The sequence below is a fragment of the Pezoporus occidentalis genome, unplaced genomic scaffold (assembly GCF_034315485.1).
Source record: "Pezoporus occidentalis ecotype Australia unplaced genomic scaffold, CSIRO_AGI_Poc_V1 ctg97, whole genome shotgun sequence".
Classification (NCBI taxonomy): Eukaryota; Metazoa; Chordata; class Aves; order Psittaciformes; family Psittacidae; genus Pezoporus; species Pezoporus occidentalis.
The window spans coordinates 653,162-670,331 of NW_026916336.1; the positions used below are offsets into that span (position 1 = coordinate 653,162).

At 42.2% G+C, this 17,170-nt stretch overlaps 1 protein-coding gene across 2 annotated transcripts; it reads left to right on the forward strand.

The window, feature by feature from the left end:
* The first annotated feature begins 4 nt into the window (after nucleotides 1-4).
* On the forward strand, nucleotides 5-15,802 carry SENP2 (SUMO specific peptidase 2). 2 transcript variants are annotated; one of them, XM_062606589.1, is made up of 17 exons: nucleotides 5-129; nucleotides 2,337-2,392; nucleotides 2,948-3,081; nucleotides 3,958-4,030; nucleotides 5,143-5,221; nucleotides 5,752-5,896; nucleotides 6,818-6,921; nucleotides 7,720-7,817; nucleotides 9,023-9,080; nucleotides 9,558-9,621; nucleotides 10,468-10,614; nucleotides 11,483-11,614; nucleotides 11,781-11,984; nucleotides 12,092-12,171; nucleotides 13,644-13,728; nucleotides 14,409-14,504; nucleotides 15,075-15,802. In XM_062606589.1, exons 1-17 carry the CDS (start codon nucleotides 23-25, stop codon nucleotides 15,135-15,137), a joined length of 1,725 nt encoding a protein of 574 aa, XP_062462573.1. In that variant the 5' UTR covers nucleotides 5-22; the 3' UTR covers nucleotides 15,138-15,802. The 2 variants fall into 2 exon arrangements, with proteins under 2 accessions (XP_062462573.1, XP_062462574.1); XM_062606590.1 differs by having other exon boundaries at nucleotides 5,761-5,896.
* The last annotated feature ends 1,368 nt before the right edge of the window (nucleotides 15,803-17,170 follow it).

A 17,170-nucleotide genomic window follows, 5' to 3' on the forward strand; every position in this document is an offset into this window, starting at 1 on the left:
GCGGGCGGGCTGGCCGCGGCCTATGTACCAATGGCTGCTGGGGGTCCTCGGTACCCTCTTCGCCGCCGCCGCCCGCCGCCCCGAGCCGTCCCCCGCCCCGCCGCCGCTGCGCAAGAGGCCGCCCCCCAGGTCAGCGAGCCGCCCGTGGGCCTCGCCCCGTCACACAGCCCCCATTCACCCCACCGCGGCCTGCCTCCCGGATGGGGCCTGCGAGAATCCCCTGCCGCCTGTCTGCCGGTTGAGGCGTTAGAACCGGGGGGCGGAAGCGGCGTTGGTCGCTGTGTTGCATCTCGGGTGCAGTGCGGTATCTCGCTCTGGGGTTCCCCTCGCTCCGGCTGCCCGCCCCTGGGCTGGGCTAGGCCCCTCTGCCCGCCCAGATTCCCCCTTCTGGGCGGTGGGGCTCGGGATGGGCTCCCGTGAGGTCGTCGCCATCCACCGTCCTTTCCGTCAGTGTCAGAAGAGCGGGTGAAGCGGAGTCGCTGAGCCTGAGGCTGGCCCGGCTTTGGGCCCAGTCTCACGCTTCTGTCGGATAGCCCTGCGCACACGGTCACAGTTGGGTGCTGAGATGATTCAGATATTCCCAATAAATCCGTTGGCAACGCCCTCCTTGCCCCCGTTCCTCTCCCCCGCCCCATTTGCTTCCCATCTATACAGTGGGGGTTTGAAGAGAAGGCAAGAGGTGGAGGTTTGGAGGTGTGTTGGATGAGCAGAGAGCAGTGTACGTACATATAGGGATATACTGGATGGAGGAAAGTCGTGGCATGGGGATGTGGTATGTATGTGCAGTGGGAGAAAGGGGGGTGCCTTCCCAGGCATCAGACATTGCTAGTGCTCCAGAGCTTCCAGCGATGGATGGCTCAACCATCTCCATGCCTGTCACTCCTGTCCAAGGAGAGAGCATGTATGATTTACATGCCATGTTTTGGGGAGTATGGTTGCTCCTTCTGGGAAAAACTTGATCGAGGAGGCTCTGCTTAGTGTCACATTCAAGAGTGAATGGGAATTGTGAATGTCTTCTGGAAAGAACCACTTGTTGCACAAGTAGTTTGTTTGCAGCTACTGTGCAGAACATAATCTCAAGCTGAAGAATGTGCCTTTGTAGGCACCACAGGCCGTCGTGTTATAGTCTGAGTAGGAGACCCAGTTTTGCTAAGAGATCGCTGGAAATGATGAGCACAGCAGTCAGGATGAAATTTGAGTGAAACTGTATTAGTTTGCTTCAGAAACGGACCTGCTGAAAATAAGTCTTCAAACTGTGCTCAATGAGATGTGCTGTGAAATGGCAAAGATATTCCTAGGTCCCATGTTGTGAGTCTCTTCAAGGAAATCTAAACCACAGGGGGGTAATCTCTGCCCACTTGAGGTTTTACCTTTTAATTCTTGCTAGAAATTGAGCAGGATGATACAAGTACTTTGCTTTCTTCAGTTTTACCTTATTGGAAATAAATATATATGTATATTACTGTGTTGGAAATATCCAATATGCTGAGTAAGAATGCATTTTTATAGAATAGATTTGCATTTAACTGCTACACCACATTATTTTCTGCCTGACTTTAATAGCATGGTAATAGCAGATATTCTTATATTGTGTAAAAGGTGCAGTTAAGGGTATTGGCTACTTTGTACTCCTGATACCAATGGAAAGTAGTCCAGAAGCCATGATACCAGCAGGGTTGGGGGGGCATAACAGTTTAAAAGAAAGAGCAAAGAATTCTTCAGAGAATCCTTGCTCTCTGTCGTAGTATTTCATAAAAAGGAAACAACCTTTGTGTTCTGTTTCTGAAGTAAAAATACTTTCTCTTTGTATCAACTGAGTTATTCCAAGAACTAATTCATGAGCACTGAGTTAACAGTAAGTTATTTAAGTGGGTGTATGCATGAGTTGCTTTCCCACCTTTTATTTCTTGTCCTGCTTGTACACTTCCTTGTAACTCAGTGTAGTGACTTACAAACTCAGATGCCTTAGTAATCTCTGGTATGCTTCTTTCCTTGAGGAAAGAGTAAAACTTTACATATTAAGGTATTTTTTTTTGTGATAAGAACCGGTGTAAAACATTAGGAAGTGTTAACAGAATGAGGAAAAGAGGCTTAATATGCTTTAGTGGAATAATTAGCTCTATTTGAGTGGTCCATTGACTGGGAGAGGTGGAGAAGCATTGTTGAGAGCTGCTCAGCAGTGATAGTTGGGTATGTCTGAGATGATGCTGGGGCACTTGGAAGAGGAAACCTTTGGGATATGAGCACTAATGTTGGAAGTTTGGACTCTGGGAAGGGAAGTCAGCCCTTTAGAAGCTGTGGTTTTAAAACACTTGTTCTGTGTGTTCTTTCCTCAGCATTTGGCCATCTGTGGAAGATTTTGATGAGATTCCAGAAAAAAAACCAAATTCAGGTATTGCACATTATGGAAGTATTTAATATGCCTAATTTTTTTGCAAGTTTCATGTATCTTAGGAAACTCTGGCTTTTGTACTTCTGCATTGTTACTGAAACTGTGGCTTTTCAAGCCATTCATTCCTTGGGGCCATCTGTGTAGCCAGCGGATTGAGCGTGTATCACAGGGCCTGGGTTTCTAGACCTCAGCGACTAGCTTCTCTCAACTAGACAAGAGTGACAGGTAATAAACTGCAAGAGTACATGCACATGCGGAGGGGATGAGGAGGATAAATCGAACACTCTACTGCTTCTCCAGAAACAAGGAATGTTCCCAAAAGCAGGGTTTTTTTGCAAATCCAGCTGGCTGGATTAGTTTTTGAGCTTCAGCTCTAAAGGACTGCTCAGTGAGCCCACTAAGACAAAAATCACCAGTTGCTGTTGGCTGAAGGGTCGGTAACTTCAAAGGAGTTGCACTGCTTTAGGTGGGATTAAGGAAGTGGGCTTTAATGCAAATAGAAATCCTAATTCCCTTTTAAATCATGTTGTTATGTGGCCTGTCTTTGTTTTTCAGGTTACGCCATCTCTGAGTGTACAGAGAAGGTTGAAGACGTTCCTACTGAGGTGAAATTGCCAGCCAAGGAAACAAGTGCATGCCAGAAAGTTTCAGTCAGAAATGCTGTTCCAATTAAAAAGTCTGCAGAGGAGGTGAGCAAGGATTTTGGAAAGTAGGTAGAATCTGTTCAGGATGAAAGAGGAAGCATCCCTCCCTAGTGCATCTTGAAGTGAGGCCTGCTCTGAGCCTCTACAGCAGTAGGTAGTTCATTGCCATTTAGACCAGGCAGCTCTTATATGCTGCGTTTGCCTTACTCAAGTTGGATTACTCTGCTCTAGCACTAATAGCTGAGGAAGGAGCTAGATGTTTGGTGTCTTTCAGTTTCTTTACAACTGTTCAAGTTTGTTGTTTTAGTAAAATAATAAACATATTGGGTTTATGTGTTTGTGAACTGTTAGTCTCTTTCTCAGGCTTGTAGTTAAAGCATCAAAATACATTATGGTACAAGAAAAACTGCATACTTCCTCTGCATAAACCTTTTTCTGCTATCCACCAGTTCAGGAGAGGATTCCTGTAGTGCTTTGGCTCTGTGAAAATTGGGTCATGAGCTGCTTGACTCCCTAGTTTTGATTCAGAGGTATAGTCTTATTTTTCTTATTGCTCCACACAGATAAGAAGAATAAGAAACTGTAATGTTCCTGAGACAGTCATTAACTCCTGTTTGTAGAAAATACATTTTTCAATGGCTAAACTGTCACACTTCAGAAAATTTAGGAGCTGACTGAGGAAAACTCAGTGAGTGATAAGCTCATATTGTCTTAATGACTTGCTCGTATGAGAGCCTGTTCAGTTGGAAATTGAAATGTGCTTCTCATAGATCCTATAGAGATTTGCATTTTGCTGCAGTTTGAACCAGCAAGTCATGGTCCCCAAGTCATAATAGAGCTGACTGTATTTCAGGAAGTTTATATTTGTTTGGGTTCACATTCAGGTTATATTCACATCGGTACTTTTTGGTTTTATTTAAGACTTGGTCTGCTTCTGACATTCCAGCTGAAGGACAAACAGGTTCTACACCAGAAATAGAAATGCTACAGATTGGTAAGACTGACCTCAAGTTATTAACTTGCTGCTTTTTTCCCTACCCCTTAGGCTTACATATAGATTACTGAAGGTGCAATATCTATGTAGCATCTAAGAATACTTGAGTGTGAATTCTGTTTCTTCTCTGCATCCTGGCATTGCTTCTGGACTGGGGTCAGGTGTTTATCTTGTCATCTCAGTACAAGAGCTGCCTTGTATGCAGTCCTTCAGTTCTGATGTCCACTGTTACCTTGCCAGAAGTAAATAGTTTTAAATGCTTATTTTAAGTAGTAGATCCTGATAACCCTGTTTTATTTCAGGTTTAGGCTGATACTTCCTGTAGTTGCCAATATGGAAATCTGAAAATATCCTAAATTAATTGTCCTGGGTTCAGTTGTCAGAGTTATTTTTCTCCTTAGTAGCTGGTGCAGTGCTGTGTTTTCGGCTTTAGTCTGAGAACAATACCGATAACATGCTGGTGTTTTAGTTGTTGCTAAGAAATGCTTACCCCGATCAAGGACTTTTCAGTCTCTCATCCTCTGCTAGTAAGGAGGGGCACAAGAAGCTGGGAGGAAGCAGAGACAGGACACCTGACCTGAACTAGCCAAAGGGGTATTCCATACCACAGCACGTCATGCTCAGTGTATAAACCGGGGTGATTCTCCCAGAAGGCCCAGATTTCTGGCCGGGTTGGGCTGGGTATCAGTCAGCAGGTGGTGAGCAATTGTATTGTGCGTCACTTGTGTTTATTACTTGTTTTCCCTTTCATTTTCAGTTTTATATTCTCTCCCCTTGTTATTTCCCTTATTTTTTATTATTAGTGGTAGCAGTAGTTTTGTATTATACTTTAGTTATTGGACTGTTCTTATCTCAACCCATGGGGTTTACGTTCTCTTCCTCATCCCACCGGGGGCAAGGGGAGGGGGCAGAAGAAGGGAGTGAGCAAACGGCTGCATGGTTCTGAGTTACCTGCTGGGCTTAAACCACGACAGTAACATAACACAAATAATATTACGATGCAAGGGAGAAAATTAAGATAATTTATATTTGGTAAAGCTCTTTACAGTAAACTCATGAAATGCTTCAGTTTCCTTTTATAATTACTGATGGCTTATGCTCTTCTCTCATAGATAAAATGCCTTGTGAAACCAGTTCTTGCTTGAATAAGAAAACACTATCCTTTTCTTACAAGACAGTTCCACGTTTCAGGTATAAATCCTTCCATTTTCTTTGACTGCTTCTCTGAACAGTTTGCCCTCTTTCACTTTCATTCTTGAGCTCCTCTCTGTTGCCTGGCATTTGTATTGATGTCCACAAAGCTACACTTTTGGTGCCAGTGCAGTAGCTTTTAGAAGAGCTGTGGGTTGGATAGTATGAATAACATGCCTGCATGGTTCTTCAGTCTTCTGTATTGACTCATTGCTTGGACTGCTGTGGACATAACATGTGCCTCTGAGTGCAGTTATGATGGGCAAATCAAACAACAGTGTATATTGAAAGCAGTTGTTCTGATTTTCAGTTTTCTGTGTACTTTCCTATTAGCCAGTTGAGGACATCAGGTCTTCATCTGACAGCTGTAAACATTTTCATGTCTGTCTCCATCATCATCAGTGTACATGCTTTACAAATTATTGGTGGTGGAGACTGAATGGAGAGGTATTTGGATGCTCACATATTTACTCACTCGACATATTTGGATACTCATTTGATACTGTTTCTTTTCCCATTGACTTTTTTAGCACAGGCAGGAATGGCAACGGTCACATCAAACCTGCTCCAGAGGGCATCTTAACACTGAGACCACCCATTAAGGAGTGCACTGTGCCAGAATCCAGGACATCAGAAGTCAGCAAAATGGGGAGATTGCTTTGTACTGCTGAAGAGGTATGTGGGGTGAGGAAGGTGTCTCTTGAAATGAAACAACTTAGCAGTTCTTCAAAACTTCAAAGCTGTGGAGTGGCACTTTGTAACAGTGTGGTGGGGGTGGTTAATGAAGCTGAAAGACTGCTTCTGGAAAATCAGCGTATAGCATTTTATTTGCCTTCATGTGCATCAAGACTTGGAACAGAGCAGTGCTTTGTTGCCAAAAGACTGATTTTTTTTTTTAAACCATTTTCATGGAAATAGTGTACGGGGGTGGGGAGGGGGGCTCCAGGCAGTTTGGCTTGTAAGTGGAGCTGTACCACCTTGTCACTAAGTGTATGTGTGTTGCAGAGTTGTGTCACTATTTTGTCCTTAACCTAGCCCAACTGTGATCTTTATGTAGCAGCTTTAAAAGGATAAGGTAGGCAAAAAAACACTCAGCTGCTGAAAGGAAGGATTATTTGTATTATCTGAGAGGTCTTTCCCTGTCATTTCCTTTCAATATCTGAAGCAAATTAAAAGTTCCTGATAAACCTTGCTTACACGGAGAAGATTTTCCAGTGGAGTACTGAAGGATCAGGCCATGGCAAGCTGTGGAGTGTGGTTAAGATACCCTGGGGACTCATAGCATCCAATCATTGTGTATATTGACAGGAATGCATATTAGCCTGAATTATTATGCAAGAGGTGCAGACCACAGCTGAAGAGGCCCCCATTTGAGGAAACAGTTGCGGAAGGAATTTTGAGGTTTATAGTGGGACACAAGTTCCTAGATCAGGGCTAACACAAAGCAAAGATGTGGAAATTCCTCATAAAGTAAACTTGAATAATATACCAGTATTTTGGGAACAGCTTGTGCAGTCTGCACTATCTCCAGATTACAAACATTTGCTTCATATGCAGGGGTTCTAATCTGCTTGTTTTTCCACTCCATTCTGCTAGGATGTTCAGCGAGGAGAAAAGGAGAAATACAAACAGCTCTTGGAACTGGTTAAGGAAAAATATCGTGGAAGCTTCCCGGATCCACAGGCAACAAGCTTCTGCAAGTAATTATCAAGAAATAACTATTAGGGTTTTGGTGGTAACTTTGTACCTGTTGTACATGGAAGCAGAGGGGAATTATTCATTCTAAGGGTTCTGGACAGTGTCCTAGGACAGGTGCTGGGCCAAACTAATTTTTAGAACAGTCCCCCCTGCTTCAGGTCCCTGCAGTGAAGCATGAATATTCTCTGAGTGTATATTGTAAAGGTGAAGATTCATGTGTTTGTGTGAATGTGTTTCATTCTCTTCTCTCTGCATTCAGAAAGGTACTCTCTAGTTCTAGGGATGGCAGTGTAACTTGTAGTATAAAAATCCACAGCACTGCTTACTCCGTAGTACTGGTTATTCTATATCTTCCTTTTGTTTGTGATAGATGATTTTTTTTTTCCCCTTGGTCAGGAATCCTATTTTATCTGAGAATGTGAAAGTGAAGGTAAACACAGGGCATGCCAGAATTCTCTCTGTTCCTTTCCACATCCCCCAGTCCTTCTCACACAAATTATCCTAAGTTTTCTCTTTGCAGTACACTAAACTTGTGCATGTAAACTGCCTTCTCATGGAAATGCCTTTTGCGTTTTATCATGTAACCAGTGCAGGAGAAGAGGTGTTTATATTAAGGGACTAAGCAGCCTAATTTTACTTTACATACTTGTACTGCTTTAACTGTGGTTTTCAACTCTAATGTAGACAGTTATGTACAAATAAACTGGGTCCTTTCTAGTGAATTGAGATGCACTGATAAAAAAATACCATCTGTATAAAAGTTATGACTTTCCTCTGGTGTTTTCTCTGCTCCATCAAAGTATTCAAGCCTACTCCAAGGAACCAGTGATGACTGACAGTCGTCTGGAAGAACAGAAATACAGAGGAGATGGCTATCCATGTAGGACACTAACGACCAGTGAGTATCCCCGTGTTTCATGTCTGTTAGAGTTTGTAGGTAGACTTCACATCAAAATGGGGCATTTCCTTAAGTCTCAAAGGTATAGGTTTTGTTAAAAAGATTTGTGTGTCATTAATCTGTGCCTATTCATAAGAAAATATAAATTGGCCAGTGTGTTTAGCATAGTATAGCTTATGTCAGCTCTTAGAATGAAATGAGCTGTTTCAAAGAAGAAAGAGGAGAGGGAGGGAAAGAGGGAGGTAATTTCCCTCCCAAACCATAGCTAGTTATTGGCTCAAATGGATTTGTAAATTTTTGTTGAGGTGAAAAAGTTTGGTTAAAATTGTATTTGAGAGACATTACTGTACCAGTGATGTTTTGTAGCTGCTGACATAACTGCGCTCTACAGAGAACATCATAGTACCTGTCTGTTTGTACTAGGGGAGGGTGATATGCTACTGTGCACCCTTACATGACTTATTTAACTTAGAGTTGCAGTTACATGTTACTCTTTAATTCCTTTTTAATGCTTATACATGACTATTTCTGTGCTGGCTGAGCTTTGGAACCAAGTAAGCTAACCGCACAGTACCACTGTTCGTATCAAGTTATCTTTCTTTGTAGATCATCCTTAGTGAGTTGAAGATACATAACTACTAAAGGTGACTTTGGTTGTCTTCTGCAGAGTGAGCTAGTTAAACTGGTTTGCTGACAAGCTAGTTTCTTGTGTACCAGCAATGTGTTCTAGCTTGTGTTCATGTGTATACATTTACTATTGCCCCAGTCATTTCCCTCCCTTCATTACTTCAATAATTTTTATCAATACTTCTTTTACATATCTGCGACTTTATTATGCAGTCATGTGCATTTTGCAGCTATTTCTGAGCAGGTGCTAAAATCTGGGGAAAGCTTGTTTTGCTGTGGAGAGTGACAAGCTATTCTTTTGAGCCATGAGGAGCATCTGGGTTTGCAAAAAATCACTCCTTTAGTCAAGTGTGCAATCTAGGATTTAAACCTGCCCAGCTTCAGCTGCCTACACCTGCACATGATAGTAAAAATTCAAACCGTTTGTCAGAGTTTGAACTTCCTAACCATACAGCCATCATTAAAAGATTTGTTTGGGGTTTTTTTTTTGTATTATCCCCCAGAAACCAAGAGCTATGTATGTCTGATGGTAATTGAACGTTGACTTCTTGTTTTCATATTGCTGCTTTTCTGTGCAGGTATCAAACGTGCAGATGTTTGCAGCTCACAGTGGTCTCAGAGAAATGATATGATCAGGTAGAGTATTTTCTAATCATGGCTTTTGTTTCTTTTGGCTTTTGTGCATTTCTCTTTCAGCCTGCAGAAGATGACAAACCATATTTATTGCTATATTTGGATGCAAGTGTAGTTGCAGAATAACACCTACTATGCAGTATTTATCACTGGTAGATCACAAAGCACTTGGTAAAGGAAGTGCTGATTGCTTCCCTTAGTTTTCCAAATAGTGAAAATGATAGAAACAAAAGGATCTTGCACATGTAGGTGGAAGAAAGTTTGCAAAGCTCACAGTTCTTCATGTTGTCCCAGTCTTACTGCTACAAAGGAATGGTTTTGGAAGCTGAGACAATGTCACATATTTATGTGTGCTACTGGGGCTCTAGTCATAATCAGCCTTGTAAAAGCATTTCTGGTCCAGAAGGTGAATTCTTGAGAATTACATGGGATACTACAGGTATATAGCTCATTTCTCTCTCTTTCTCCCTGTTCTTACAGGTACTACACACCAGCAGAAAACTCTCGTGAGCAAGGAAGACTAGTGAAAAAAAACATTGGAAGGGTAAGCTTGTGTTATTAATTATTTTTATTAGGAAAATATAGCTATTTGTAGTGAGAAATGTTTTCACTCTTCATTTACATATCTTGTTGAGTAAGTTGTGTATTTGTCCCTGTTGTTTTTCCCATGGAAAGCGGGGGCATTATTTGATGAGTAGTGCTATCACAAAGGGTTTCCCACTGCTGCTGATTTTGTTTGTGGATTATTAAAAACATACTACACTGTGCTATTTTTATTCTTTCCCTTTAATCTTCCCCTTCAAAATCTTTAGTGCACAGACTTAGTTGACCTGCAAAGCTGTACTGCGGTCTCTTTAGTCTTAGAATTATAGAACCACAGGCTAGTCTGGGTTAGAAGGGACCTTAAAGCTCATCCAGTTCCAACCCCCTGTTATGGGCAGGGATACCTTCCATGAGACCAGGTTGCTCCAAGCCCCACCCAACCTGGCCTTAGTCTTGTCTTCTTTTGTGAGATAGGAAGTACATCTCTTCTTTGACTTTCATCTCTGATCAGGATAGAGATCAAAAGTAAAATTTTAATCTTAGGATTCAGAACTAACAATCTCAATCTCAAATTAATACCTATGTGTGAAGGCTTTGCTGGGGTTCTTAATGCAAGTTCAAGCCAAGCCACCTTTCTGCCTCTCTTGCCTTCATTTAAGTTTTGAATGCAGGACTACATAGGTGCACAGTTGGAATGCAGTCATCAATAAAAAGTTACTTTGAAGTTGGCTGGTTGCATGTGTGTACAAAAAACATTCCAGCTTTATATATGAGCAAGATATTCTGTGCTGTCCCTAGCAAACAAATCTGTGTTTGCTTGCTACCCTATTTTCTTTTTGTCTAACAGAGATGGTATGAAGCTGAATACTCGGAAGAGGTGTTACTCCAATTACATCTGGCACCTGTTCTGCCCAGGAAGTCATCTGCCCTTCACGTGGGAGAAGACAAACTCCCAAGCTCAGAAAAAACAGAATGCTTTTCTCCCCTCACAGAGGTACTGTAGCTGACAGTGTGTTAGATAAAACGGCTGTGAAACAGCAGCAAGGAGCTCCATTTATTGTAGGTGGTTTTTAAGGCTTCTTGAAATCCTAAGAACTTGCATTTAACCTGCTACTGAGTCTCTGCAGCTGTGACTTCACAGTACAAGGTTAAACAATAAAGCTGGTTTTAAGCATTTCATATGCTCCCCACACTTCAGTTGTGCTAACCTACGGGTTTGTGGGGCTTCTGCTACCAGTTTAACCAGCAGTCTTTCAGAGCAGTGATAACCAGATTCATACAGTTACATTGTTTCTGCCCCTTAACCTGTCCTACCATGGTGATAAAACCTGAAAAACAAGCTTCTGCATTGCTTGTGGGGGACCTGAGCATCTTGTGTATGTCTTTGGGGTCTTGCAGAGTCATGTTGCACCCTGGGCATTGTTGCAATGCATGTAACAGTGATCATGGGAGTTAACATAGTTGAGCTGTTCGTCAGAGAATGGGAGTTGAGGTTCCCCTGCTTGTATAAATTTTGACTGCTTTTATTCTTTGGAGTTGCAGTCATGCTGTCCTACAGGTGTTTGCTGTATTTCTGTTCATTTTTCAGCTGCTTTAGTGTGTTTGCTCATCTATGTGTTTATATCAGCTTACTCTGTGAAAGCAAATTGAAGCAAACCTATGTTCTGAAGTTCAAAGTTAGGATGCTGAAACAAACAAACAAAAGTCTTGTTGATAACTTAGCAAAAAAAAAGCCTGGCAAAGGCAGTTTTCTGTCACCTGGGCTTAATTTATAGGCCTTGTTTCAGCTGAAAGCTGCACACAGGTCAGCATGCTCAATACTCTGACTTACAAGTCTTTCCTCAATTAATTATTCATTTCAGGCTATGGAGAGAGAGATTGCTGCAGCACTTGACAAAGGAGAACCAGATGAAATCATAAGCAGTGCCTTCAAACTAAGGGTAACTCGTGAGGACATCCACACGCTAAGTAACCTTCGCTGGCTAAATGATGAGGTAAAACTAGCTGCAGCATAGTCATATTGTAATTCAGTATTGATTTTAAAATACCCCATCATTGTGTATAGATGTCATCAAGGGTTCCTTGGTGATCCCCCTCACTGCAGAGCCTAGAAGTATCTGTCAGTAGTGTCTTACTTTACATCTCATCTTTGTGGTGCAGGTTATTAATTTCTACATGACTCTTCTGGTGGAAAGAAGTAAGAAGGAAGGATATCCAGCAGTCCATGCTTTTAGCACTTTCTTTTATCCCAAACTAATTTCTGGGGGCTACAGAGCAGTAAGAAGATGGACCAGAGGTGTGGATCTCTTCAAACGGGACCTTATCTTAGTGCCCATTCACTTGAGGGTGCACTGGGCACTAGCGGTGAGTCAAACTAGCTTTTTATTTAGAGTTGGGGAGAAAAAAACAACTGAAAAGTCACTTAGGTTTTGTTGTGTGTGCTTTGTCTAACAATCACCTTATAATAACAGGTCATAGATGTCAGAAAGAAGGCCATCAAATACTTTGACTCAACAGCACAAAGAGGGGACAAGATTTGTGAAACTTTGTTGTAAGTAACTGCTCAGTCAGTGTTTTTATGTTGTGAATTATGAAGTGTTTGGGTTTTGTCCACATTGTCACATTTCTTGTAAACATGAAACAGAAACCTTGGATTCACTTCCTGGGAGTTGTGTGATACTGGCTACTTAGCTAGTCTCACATTGTCCCCTCCACCACAGGGTATTGGGTGCCTGGATTCTGCCGCCTTCTCACTACATGCACAGACAGAGCATCACTGTCAAATAAGTGATAGCCCCATGGCAAACATGTACTGACTTTGTTATTAATCAATAAATCTGGGCTATTGATAAGAGGGAAGAATTTCAGGAGATAGTTTTGAAATATCAAACTGACTGTGAAAGGATTACAGTCTTCCAAGAGCCTTTTAACTTCCCCTTTTAAGAACTTTCAGATTGGGGGTCAGTAATGTTGGTGTCCTAAAGTACATACTATTTGTCATCAGCTACACATACTTTAACTCTTTATTGCTTAGTTCTTTTATCCATTTCTTACACTGAGATCTTTTTTTTGCCACTCGTAATGTTCACCCTTGTTCAGTCTAGTGAGCTATGCAACATGCTCCTCCTCAATTTGTCTATACCTCTTCTATTCTGTTCAGGGTTCTAAACAAAGCCACCATATTTCCCTCCAGCTTACACAAGCAGTCTACCCTCATGTCCTTACAATGTTTGTCATATTTCTGACATTTTCATTCAAGACAGATGTCCTGAAACAAGCTTTTCCAGATGTATCAGCTGGCATGGCATAGATCTCTAATAGGTACAGTTTTACATGCTGTGCAAGCCAGCCCTCTTAGGTATCTTTGCCACTGATGCAGAAGTAGTAAAAAGTCCTTAATCCAACAGTTTTGTAGAGCACAAGAGCAGGAGAGCAGCCCTACAGAGAAACCAAGTGTTGTGTTAGTCCAGTGCTCTCTTGAATATTTAACAGCAGATGCCTGGGGAAGGGTGTAAGAACAGGTCTTCATAGAACAATTTTTTTCCTCAAGAGTATTCTTCCAGCAGCTGGTGGCCTGGGAAATTCCTCATCCAAAGGTATTAGCCCAAAAGCTTTTGTGTTTGTTCTTGCAGAGGTGCAGCCAGTGTGTTTGATTAAGGCATGCAGTGGAATTAGGCATTATGGTTCCTTGTTTGGTTCCCTTCTCCTCTGATAACATGTGATTTGGGGTCTTCTGATGCCAGATCTTAGCAATGAGTTTACACTTTTGTGGAAGTCTCTGTGGCTTCATTCCTGACCAGTTGGTCTAATTCCTGATCATTAGCTTGCAGCCCCTCACTGTGTGTATCTAAATAAAAGAGCTGGATTTTTCCTCCAAGTGCCTTAAATCAGCTGCTGTGAGGATCCTCTGATATTTTACTGTCCTGTTGTTCATCTTCCTGTGATCCATCAGCAGCTCTGTTTTTTGTTGTTGTTGTCCTGAATTACAGATGTGAAGAGTGATTTTTGTTTTGTTTTAAACAGCCGATACCTGCAAGAAGAAAGCCAGGAAAAAAGAAATCTGGAGCTGATGTTCTCAGAGTGGACACTTCACAGCATGGAGTCGCATGTATGTGAGCACTACTTGGATTTGAAATGTGAACTGTAACTCCTTGTCACAAAGGTTTTGGTATCTTCTAGTAAGTCCAGGCCTCTAGAGAATGTCCATAAGCATCTCATGTTCTTGTGGTAACACATCAGGCTGCTAGTGGGCCAGAAAACCATGCTGGGATGAAATCTTTAAGCAGTGTTAGGTTGCTTCAAGCCCTGTCCAACCTGTCCTTGAACACTGACAGGGATGGGGAAGCCACAAGTTCTCTGGGCAACCTGTGCCAGTGTCTCAGCACCCTCACTTCTTCATAAGATCTAACCTACACCTCCCCTCTTTGAGCATAAAGCCATTCCTCCTTGTACTGTCACTACATGTCCTTGTAAAAGCCCCTCTCCAAAAAGCAGTATCTAACGACTTAAGAAACACGACACTATGCAAACCTCAAAAACCTGGCAGAGAGGAAGGCTGCTATCTCTTATTAGCCTGCCAAGAATTTAGAGTAACATCCATGTAAAGGAAGCAGAGGGGAGGGATGATGTGCAGTTAATTGGGTCTATTCCTTGTGTTCAGCAGTAGTAAACGGATTATGTGAGTAGGTTCTGGTTAGTGTATTGTTGGTATGAATAATGTGTGCTACTTCCAAATGGCTTTTTTTTTAAGATAGAGAAATATTCTCCATCTTCTTTGCATTCATTTAGGAAATCCCTCAGCAACTGAATGGAAGTGACTGTGGGGTTTTTATGTGCAAATATGCGGATTATATCTCCAGAGACAAACCCATCACCTTTACCCAGGTGAGCTCCAGACTTTCACACAGATACAGGGGTCAGGGAAGTTATGCAGCAGCTCTTAATTGTGTCTGGGGCAAGAGCTGAGGTTTTGTACCTTCCTCTGATTTTGGTGTGTAGTTGCTGGGCTTGGAACTTAAAAGTGGCCTCAGGAGGGCAGAGCTGTATTCTCCATGCTTAACATCTGGTATCTGCTTCCTAGTTGGATCAGTGAGATCCCCGTTAAGCAAGCTACTGTAGGCAGTGGGTTTGTGGTACCTGGCCTTTGTATCTTTTGGAGAAATGGGCTTCACCCTTTGAGCAGTTAAGACACTGGTTATTTTCCAACCTGGTGGTGTTTTACTGAAGTGCTTATAAGCTGTTGTATGGTCAAGTAGATCTGGTTTTATTGTGCTGTCATATCACCCTCTTAGGAGCTGTGTGGGTGAAACCCATATTGTACCCAAATGGCAAATGTTGACAATTCTTAAGAAGAACTTCACATTAAAGAATTAAGTGGGTGTTTATGCATATTTTCTGCCTGTTTCTACTGTGACTTCGTATTTAATGGATTTGGTTTTTTTTTTTTCTTTTCAGAATGACATGCCTTACTTCCGCAAGAAGATGGTGTGGGAAATAATCCACCAGCAGCTGCTGTGAGACATGCACTGTTACAATAACACTGTGATCACCTTGGGGTGACTAGCTCTCATCTTAGTTACTTTATTAAATTCTAATTTGATAAAGACAGCAGGCACACAGTTTTTCCTCTTTAAGCTATGAAGTAGCGGTTAAACCCACCCCCCACCCCCCCCACTCGATTTTGGAGACAGTAACTCTCTTTGGAAGTGCAAGCCAGAAAGATTGCTGTGACCTTGCCAAGGGAACGGTTGGGAACAAATGCTGGGAACTTCTGTCACTGAGATGGATGCTTGTACCTCAGAGCACACGTGGCCACATTATGGACATATGGGACTCTCTGTGGTGGTGGTAACAGTTGTGTTAGCTGAACTTTATCTTCCCAAGGACAATGTGCTACTGTTTCTTCAAAGAGAGTTTCTTCTGTTTCTGGAATATCTATGATCTACTTGATTCCTAAAACTGGATTTGTGATGACCATAGAAAGAATTTACCATTTTTTGATTTGTAACAAATCCATAGTGAAGCCCCTGTAGTTGGGGTTATTTTGTTTTGGGGGGGGGTTTGGTTGTGCTTTGGGTTTTTTTCCCTGTCTCCAGGGAGTTCTCTAATGTGAAAAGGGAAGTATTTATTTCTTTTTATTAAAATAAGGCTCTTATATAAGTTACATATTTATTGGAATGAAACTCTACCTGGAAATGAAATAGAGTGATCTTTATTTTTTTTTTAACTGAAGAAGATTTTGATGTATCAATGTGGGGTTTAGCGCATGTACAGTCTGTGAGAAGACTAGCAAGGATGAGTACCGCAGCACAAAAGCCTCTAAGTGATTGTCACAAAATCCTGATGGGACAATCAGGATGTTGTTCAGCAGCAAGATGAGCAAGCACATCTGGTAATACCAAAGTCGGAGATTCTGTTTGTGGTAATTCATAAGACTTCTCAGCAAGACTACCAAAGCCTTAGTGGACATGGGCTGTCCAGTGCTGGAATGTGTTTAAAGCTAGTACAGGGGTGTCCCCATGCACTATTGCAGCATCCTGCTGTGGAAGTGGAATAAAATATGCTAGCCCTGATGTTCTGGGCTATGGACATGTGTCCTGCTTGGTTCAGTGGTGTTGTTGGGACAGGTTACTGTCTTATTGCCCCTCTGCCACAGGTACTGCTTGCATGTGTCTGCCAAAAGAAGAGCTTGCTTGAACTCTGTATTACAGTCAAACCAAGCTAGATGTGTTTAAACATGGGGCTTCTCTTTAGGTTGTATTTCAGAACTGGAGCAGGATTTCGGGTCTTTTGTTTTACCATAACAGAGGAAAGATTGCCCCATACCTGGTTTGGAAGCCACATGTTGGAATGATTGTATAAATAACTGTGTCAGGTTGTTTCTGTAATGGCATAGTTACAATAATGTAAGGTGATTCCTGACTGGTGATGAGCTATCTCCTGTCCTCAGCTCTCAGAGGGTGATTCTGGGGGCATCCCCTCTGTCACTGTGGGTGTGATCAGCCTTCACAGTGCTGCTCCTTGCCTGAAGATCTGCTCTCCTGGGAAAGCTGATAAGGTGGTTTATCTGTGTTGCAGGTCAGCAGCTGCATCAGCCTTTGCCTTCAAACAGATTAGCTTCAGAGATTCTCCAGAGAGAGAACTGTTACAAGGGCAATCTGTCATGTTTTCTCCTTACACAAGGTGTTCAGTCTTCCCTGGATCCCTGAGGACTCAGGAAGATTTTAACACTATTAACACTAGGACTATCCAAACACCTCTGTGTATGAGATAATTGAGAAAATTGTACATGTACCAGTCAGTATCCCCTCTGTCTACAAGGTCATCTTGTGGGCTCTGGCCCTTCAGCTGTGGCTTGGGTCCTTATGCCCCTACACTATGTTCTGAGACACCCTGTGGAAGGAAATAGCCTATTAGCTTCCGTGCTTTGGATGAACGGTTGGATGCAGCATCTGGACCTTGGTTTTCATAGTAAATGACCTTATGGAGGTGATAAGCTTGTGCCTTCCCATGCTGATGGGAAAACATGTACTGAGTGAGTAATGCTGCAT

Coding starts and splice junctions, on each gene's coding strand:
- SENP2 (XM_062606589.1), top strand. CDS start 23: ATGTACCAATGGCTGCTGGGGGTCCTCGGTACCCTCTTCGCCGCCGCC. Junction 7,818..9,022: donor ATGTAGGACACTAACGACCA/GTGAGTATCCCC, acceptor TTTTCTGTGCAG/GTATCAAACGTGCAGATGTT. Junction 13,729..14,408: donor TTCACAGCATGGAGTCGCAT/GTATGTGAGCAC, acceptor GCATTCATTTAG/GAAATCCCTCAGCAACTGAA.